At 46.0% G+C, this 7,734-nt stretch overlaps 1 protein-coding gene across 1 annotated transcript in view; it reads left to right on the top strand.

The window, feature by feature from the left end:
* Positions 1 to 7,734, top strand: part of XPO6 (exportin 6) — a 39,940-nt gene that overhangs the window by 28,874 nt on the left and 3,332 nt on the right. Inside the window, exons 14-20 of the mRNA XM_009581642.1 lie at positions 1,041 to 1,185; positions 1,636 to 1,782; positions 2,581 to 2,770; positions 3,371 to 3,526; positions 4,856 to 4,970; positions 5,463 to 5,634; positions 6,067 to 6,228. Of these exons, the coding sequence (XP_009579937.1) occupies positions 1,041 to 1,185; positions 1,636 to 1,782; positions 2,581 to 2,770; positions 3,371 to 3,526; positions 4,856 to 4,970; positions 5,463 to 5,634; positions 6,067 to 6,228 (1,087 nt within the window). The remainder of the gene's footprint in view (positions 1 to 1,040; positions 1,186 to 1,635; positions 1,783 to 2,580; positions 2,771 to 3,370; positions 3,527 to 4,855; positions 4,971 to 5,462; positions 5,635 to 6,066; positions 6,229 to 7,734) is intronic.

Raw genomic sequence — 7,734 nt, 5'->3', positions numbered from 1 at the left:
GTTAATGTAATAGTGAGAAAGAGTTTAGACAATAAATATACTGAGAGGGGAACACAAGATACCAAGGCAAAGTGTTGATTCCAAAAAAACCCTTCAACCTGCTGTTAAAGGTAGGATATTTTGGTTTTTTTAATAGACTTCTTTGTTTTTCCCCACTGTGCATTAACCCACTGGACTTGCTGACAGAAACAGAGGTGTTCAGGAGGTGGTCGATGCAGACCTGGGAGTTACCTGCTGTAGACCCTGAGATCTTAAATGCAGCCACTATGGTGGGGACATGTGCATGTGGGAGAACCTTTATTTTTGGAGGGAATATCAGTGTTCGCAGACTACTCTTTTCAATAAAATCCGCCCAATCACAAGGACACAATGTGTTTTATAGACTGACAACTGTGTGTGGCTAGATGCCGAAAGATTTCTATAAGGCAGTTACCTTATGTCCCCCCCTTGCCCATAATGAAGTGGGTGTGTGAAATGAATCTTGTGCTGCAAGACTAGAGAATACTAGGAGTGATTATCATGGCTGGCACTTGCCATTCTGCAGTCTTTCCAACTGTGTGAATTCGGGATTGCTTTCCATTTTGCTGCCTGCTTCTGCACAGAGCTGAGAAGTCTGCAGAATCAGAATGCCACTATACATTGCTTTTAGCTTTAATAACAGCACAAGACTTTAAGTCTAAACAGAGATCCCAGACCTCTTCAGGTGCTTAAATACGATGTCAAAGAGTTCTGAAAAGAACTGAGGATGCCATTTGCAGTCTTTACCTAATGCTCACTGGCACAACAGTCCTCCCAAACTAGTGTAGTACAACTTTAAAACTATCTTCTCATCACTGCCAGTGAAACTTGGGTTATGATTAAGTTAGACTACAAAATGATTTTTAAAGAAAAAACGGCCAGCTTTCAGAATACCAGTGTTCTTTCCCAGTATGCTGTTGAAACTACCCACCATGCTCAGGACTTGTACCCTTCTGCAGCTGTCCTGCTTGTGTACCTTTTGTTCCATGTATGTATCTTACCCTTGCTCTGCTCCTCCGCAGCCACGCTCAGTCCCTGGCAGCGCTGCAAGCCTACGCGCACTGGCTCGCACAGTTCTACAGCGAAGTTCACCGGCAGAACCCGGAGCAGTTCATCTCTCTCGTCTCTACCGCTCTGGAGGCTATCACACCCCTCATCAGCTCTAAGGTACCTGGGCTGAGGGCTGAGGCTGGGCTTCCACCTAGGGCAGGAGACTGCTGTTGTGTTCAGGTGTTTAACGGTCTGCTCTGGACCGCTGTGGCTCCTGACGTGAACCAGTCTGAGAGAGCTGGATGTCTGTCTTCCAGAGCCACAGCAAGTGTAAGGCGAGACCAAGAGCAATTCTAAATAATAGCACTGTAGGGCAAGTTAATACGAGAGCGAGCGACTTATAGGCATGTAAACAGTCTAATGGCTTGAAAGCGGGGAAATTTCTCTCTTCCGCAGTATTAAGGGAACTGACCTGTGCTCTGATCGGCAAATAAATACTATAAACAGTCTTGCTTGCAAAAACCTAGTAGGGGTGGCTTGCTGTGCTGTCTGACACCAGTGTTGCACCGTATGGTTCTGTGTGGTGGTGTTACTGGGCAGCCTGACCGTGTGCCTCCTCCGTTTCAGGTGCAGGAGAAGCTGCTGCTGTCTGCGTGCCACCTGCTAGTCTCTTTAGCCACCACGGTGCGACCAGTGTTTTTGATCAGCATCCCAGCAGTACAGAAGGTGTTCAACAGGATCACGGACACTTCTGCTCAGCGGCTTCCTGATAAGGTGATTTGTCTCAAACATGAAGAATGTACATTAGATGCTTGGGAAGCTGTGTCTCAGTTCCTAGAGTAGTGAGGTATAACCTCAAAAAAAAAGAAAAAAAAGGGAGTGGGGGCCAGCAGTTGCCTCTGTACTGTGGATATCCAGGAATCCTAGTGATACAGTTTGTCAGTAATGATCTATTTCAAGCAACAGCATAAGGAAAAAAACACAATTGCAGCTCTTAAATCTTAATCCTTTCTCATTTGCTGACACAGTCCCTGACTCTGTGTTGTCTTTACAGTACTGACATGTTGATTCTGACTTACAGAAAGAGTTTTCTGTGAAACTTAATGTTAGCATTCCACATACCTCACTCTAAGTTAGTATTTATATTACAGAAGTACTGAAAAACCACAGTGGAGGTTGGGATATGGTTGTGTTGTGTGCTGGCGTGGAGGCATAAAATACTGTACAATCATAGAAGCTTAGTGTGTAAACCAGATGAGGACTAATGAAAGTGGTATCATCTTTGTTTTATGAACATGAAGAACAGAGACTTACTGTTGCAGGGGAGGGCTGACAGAGCTGGGAGATGGTTCCAGCCCTTAAGTGATGGAGCTTTGCTTCTCTCCAACTTTGCAGAGCTACTAGTTTCTGCTTGGGCTCAACTTCTGCTATTGAACTCTTTCCTCAAATAGTGAGCACTGCTGGATGTCTTGCAGAGCTGTAAAATGTCACTCCAGGGTTCTTCTCTAGCATAAAGTGAATAGCAAACACGGTAAAGCTCTATCTCTTTGCTTAATGTCTCATTGCTTCTAGGCTCAGGTGTTGGTGTGCAGAGCACTGTCGAACGTATTGTTGCTGCCCTGGCCCAATCTTCCAGAGAGTGAACAGCAGTGGGCAGTTCGCTCCACCAACCACGCCAGCCTAATCTCTGCCCTCACGAGAGAATACCGCCAATTAAAATCCAATGCTATCTTGCCACAGAGGAAAGTACAGCTGGAGGACAGTAAGTACCAAGCCTCTTGGTGTGTGCTGTCTTCTGACAGCTGCAGTGCAAACTGCGGATAGGCATCATTAAGCTGGTTTTCTAATAATCATTTTGGCTGAGAAACTGTATTTAGCTTATGGGGGAGGACAGGAAAAGAGCAATTTATGTTTTCTTTCTTTTTTTAAAGACCCTTCTTCTGTGGGTGTGTAAAGGGCACTCTCACCCCAGGTTGCCTGTAAACTCTTCCATCAAAGTACTGTCTTCCTCAGTCATGCAGGGAAGGTGGGATCAAGTTTGTGATAAAACTTTGAATAGCAGCGATTGCATTAGGAATACTTAACAGCCTAATGCTGGGACTGCCACACCATAGTATTAGAAACATTGATTGGAGGTAACGTTAATGAAGATTATGGTTAAAAACACTTAAGGGGAAAATAAGAATTTCTTTCAGACTTGGGAAGTACTGTAGAGCGTGTATATATGTAAGAGGAGAGCCCTCAACTGATGGGGTCCAGACACCTTTGGAAGTTTCTGTGTATGTTTTGGGATTGCTTCATTTCTTGCCTCTGATGAGTAGTTTTGACACATGCAGGAAGTATCACCCCTCTTATTTTGCAGCCAAAGTGATCATCCATCAGACACTCAGCGTTTTAGAAGATATTGTAGAAAGTATCTCTGGAGAATCCACCAAGTCTCGACAGATCTGTTATCAGTCGCTGCAAGAATCCGTGCAGGTCTCACTAGCCCTCTTCCCAGCTTTCATTCATCAGTCAGGTATAACCATAGGACAGGCTTTAATGCTGTGAGTAGCTTTATGACCTACTGATAACATCCAAAGTCCATCAGCATAGAATCGTGGTGGTGTTCATGTGAAGTGTGTGGGTTTGCTGTGCCTAAGTGTAATGTGAGTCTGTACTTCTGGGTGGGCTGGGCTGAACGAGAACAGGGAAGGGAGATCTCCTCTGCCATCTAGGGCACAGGCGTGAAGGTTTGTTGCACTTCCAGAAGATGGAGATGCCTTGTGTTGTGTTCAGCAGTGAAACAAGAATGGAGCTGATCCTGAGCACAAAGAAAACTTTTAACATACCCTGTCTGGCTATGTTTGCCACTTACTTTCTCTTCAGAAGGTTGAAGACAAAGAGGAATAGATCTCATCAGATTAAGTCAAGTGATGGGGGGGGTGGTGTTCCCCCCCTGTAAAGGAAAGGCTCCTGAGATGTAACCAGGACTGTTGCTTGGCAATCTTGTGGCCAGCGTCTTACATTTTGTATCACATCAGGGTAGCTGGAATGCCCAGGGCTACAGCAGCTTCTCTCTTCAAGAACAAGGCATTCCAGGAAAACATTTGGAGCTAGGTGGGATTTTCTCAGTGAAGCAGGTGTGGGGGAGGCGAAACGAAGTTGAAATGCAGAGAGGATCCAAGACAGCAAGCTGATGCTGTGACTCCAGTGAACTGTTGTCTTCAGAACAGGCTAGCAGCCTCATGCAATTGCTATTTATTGGCTATAAAAGGCTGTATGAAGGAGGAGTTGCGCAGCTTCAGCTTACCGTCGTTATTCAATAAGGCGTGTTGGGACTGATGAAGAATTAGCTGCGGTGCTGATCAGCACAACCATGTGCTGAAAATGGCTTCTGAAGTCAGAAGGGTCTCTTCAGTTCCTGCCAAAAAAAAAAAAGAAGCTGGATTCCATCTCCTAGCCACCCCAAGCTGTGTAGCTGTTTTGGATTTCCTGATATTTCCTGTTAACCCTGTACGAGCAGTGAACAACTGGAGATCAGCCCAGACCATCACCAGGGCTTTCTCCAGGCACTCTGTGTAGGCAGACCAGACTAAGAGCCTTGCTGATAGTATCGTATTTGTTCTGAGTTGTTCAGTGCTGCCTGTACTTGTCATCCCTGGTGGTTTTCAGAAATGGATGAACATTTTTTAAGCCCTGTAGTACCAGCTGTTGGTTTCAGCAACCTAATGGCAACCCTGCTGCTAAATTTCCAAGAGTAAATAGGGTTCCCTGTACAGAAGGAGCAAATCTCACATAAAAGACTTATTGATGCATTTGAATGTTACCTTAACACGTTCTTTTGGCTTTCCTGTTCTTGTCTTAGATGTGACCGATGAGATGCTGAGCTTCTTCCTCACTCTGTTTCAAGGACTGAGGGTGCAGATGGGAGTGCCTTTCACCGAGCAGATCATACAGACCTTCCTAAACATGTTCACCAGGTATTGTCCTGTGTTGGTCACTTCTTTGTTATCCCTTGGGATGATTTATTTTGGTAAGCTGCTCACACAACGGGTCCCTGCCGCTAAAGAGCGTAGTGTTTCCAACCCCTTTGTGTCCAGACTTTTGTCATGTCCCAGGGCTAATTCTAAAGAAAATGCTTCCAGGTCTGAAGTCACCCAGCACATGCACATCAGTTGTACAGGCCATTGTGCAATTTCATCTCTCCCACGGGCTTTCTGGAAGTGTGTGATACTGAATTGGAGTCTCACATTGCCTATTAGCTCCTACCCAAGATCTCAGGGTATCCCAACAATCTCTCAGGCTTCTGTTGGGGAAGGGGTTCTATTAAAACCTAGCTCCCTTCTGTAGCTTAGGGTACTTGGTCTGTATTAGTTGAGCAAATTTAAAGGCACTACCTGCTTTCCTTTAAATTAGATAAGCATGCAGATCTCTGGGAAGGTTCCTATGCAATGACTTTGTTTTTGTTGTAGGGAGCAGTTGGCAGAGAGCATCCTCCATGAGGGCAGCACTGGCTGTCGGGTGGTGGAGAAGTTTCTGAAAATACTACAAGTGGTGGTACAAGAGCCAGGCCAAGTATTCAAGCCTTTTCTACCCAGCGTCATCTCACTGTGCATGGAGCAGGTCTACCCCATCATTGCAGAGGTAGGGCTGTTCTCACACGAGGTGAAGGAAGGGGGAGACGGGAGGGGAAGGCATTGCTGCGGGTGTGGGAGCAATGACGCTTTTTGCTTTCCAAGAGCTGTAAATATCAGTCCCTGTGCAGGGAAAACTGAGTGACTAGGCAGTGGGTGCCTAGGAGTGGAAGCAGCATGGGTGGAGGATTTTGTCAGGAATTGACAGAGGCTAAAATTACAGATGTGCTCAAAGCAGGAGGTAAAACTCAAAACTCGATGATGTGTTCTTAGCATGATCCAACAGCTGCTGTGTTTGGTGCCTTCCTTAGGAGGAAATACTTTGATGCTCTGGTACCTTGGCTGCAAAGCGCTGCCCTGGGTGGCCACCTGGCAAGGTGCTGCTAGAGTGGTTTCCAGCACAGGAGCCTGCTTTGAGTTGTTTGTTCTCCTCTCCTCCTAGCGCTCATCTCCTGATGTGAAAGCAGAGTTGTTCGAGCTGCTTTTCCGGGTCCTCCACCATAATTGGCGGTACTTCTTCAAATCTAGTGTGTTGGCTAGTGTCCAAAGAGGAGTAGCAGAAGAACAGATGGAGAACGAAGCACAGTTCAGTGCCATTATGCAGGTAACTTGGCTACTCCCACGGTTGTCCAGAACCCTTTCTGCAATGGAGCATACGCTGCTTGTGGCAGTGCATTAAACGTGTGGCTGATGGGGATTAGACCACGTCTTGAGTGAGGTCTTGCCTTCAGGAACCTCTGAAAATCAAAGTGCTTGTAGAATGGTCTTGCTGATGTGCTCACAAGGCACGGTGCCTCACTGAGCAGGGGAGCAAGCAGTGAGGACAGAATGTTAACTCCTTTCCGTTCCTCATCCTGCATCTGGACCTAAAAATATATTACTGACGCTGACCCATTTACTTCTGTTACAAGTCTTGTGGTTAGCACTAGGACAAATTGTCAGTGCAGGAAAGTTTTCCTGAGACCAGGATGTCTTTTGGTTTATATGGATTTGTTCTGTGCTGTACCATTGGATCTGGTAGAGAAGGGTCAGTGGGGTAATGTCCTGTAGGCTTTGGCCTGGGGAATAGAGAAGGCAGAGGCAGTGTGCCAGCATGTACGCAGAGCCAGCACCAATCTTCTCAGGTTGGGGATTTTGAATTTTTAAGAACAACAGACTGTATTCCACATGTTACTTAGGTCAGAGCTGGCCAAATGAGTTCCTGTGCAGTTCCTAGGTGTAAGAACTGTCCCCAAAACAGGTAGTGCAACTTAAAGTAAAATCAGAAAAAAATCAGCCTCCTAATCTGCTATCAGAGTACCTGGTGTGGGGCCCTTCACCTCCAGCCCACATCAGTGTAAACAGAAGCATGCTTGCACCATGCTCTGCAACCTCAGAGTAGGGCTTGTTCCTCCGAGGGCACTGAACACCGGAGCGGAGGGCCATGGCTTAGACTTCAGGACTTCTTGCAGAGCTGCCCCATCATGGGGTGCTTCTGGAGACTGGGTCCCTTCTGATACATAAGTGAAGAGGGAGCTCTTGCACTGACATAAACTGTATTGGTGTTTCTCTCCGGCCTTTCCTTATCTTAGCATCTTTTGATGTGAATGAGGCCCAAGCAGGTCCCTATGCAGGGCTCTCCAAGCATTTCTTTTTCCCCTGTAGCAGTGTAACACCTCCAGACTCACCCAAGTGCCTTGTTTTGGAAGACATTTACATGGTAATCTCAGTATTAACTTCAGGCTGGTTGACAATACTAAACTACTTGTTTTACAACTTGGCTTCTGTTGTTTAGATACAAAACTCTTACTTAACGTTCTGTAAATGTTCTCCACACAGCCAGTGTTTTGTGTTGAGGATATTAATAGTTTTGTGTGCTGGTTTCCACCAGAGATCTGAGTCCAGAACTGGCTCAGTCTTGAAGGGCCTTGGGCCATTTTTGTCTTTTTAACAATAAAAGGCTGGTATGGGGGAATAAACTCTGCCGTTCGTGATGCCTTGAAGCATCATCTGGTAAAATTCTGCTGCCTATCTCTGTACAGAGCTTACCTCATCTGCCTACATCATCTGTACAATGTTTCAGAGGAGCTCAGGGTGTAAAAGATGTTTTATCACAGAGTCTGTGCAGGCC

Source organism: Fulmarus glacialis, unplaced genomic scaffold, assembly GCF_000690835.1.
Source record: "Fulmarus glacialis isolate BGI_N327 unplaced genomic scaffold, ASM69083v1 scaffold23787, whole genome shotgun sequence".
NCBI lineage: Eukaryota > Metazoa > Chordata > Aves > Procellariiformes > Procellariidae > Fulmarus > Fulmarus glacialis.
The sequence above is the reverse complement of the archived record's forward strand: the minus strand, read 5'-3'. Positions and strand labels throughout refer to the sequence as shown.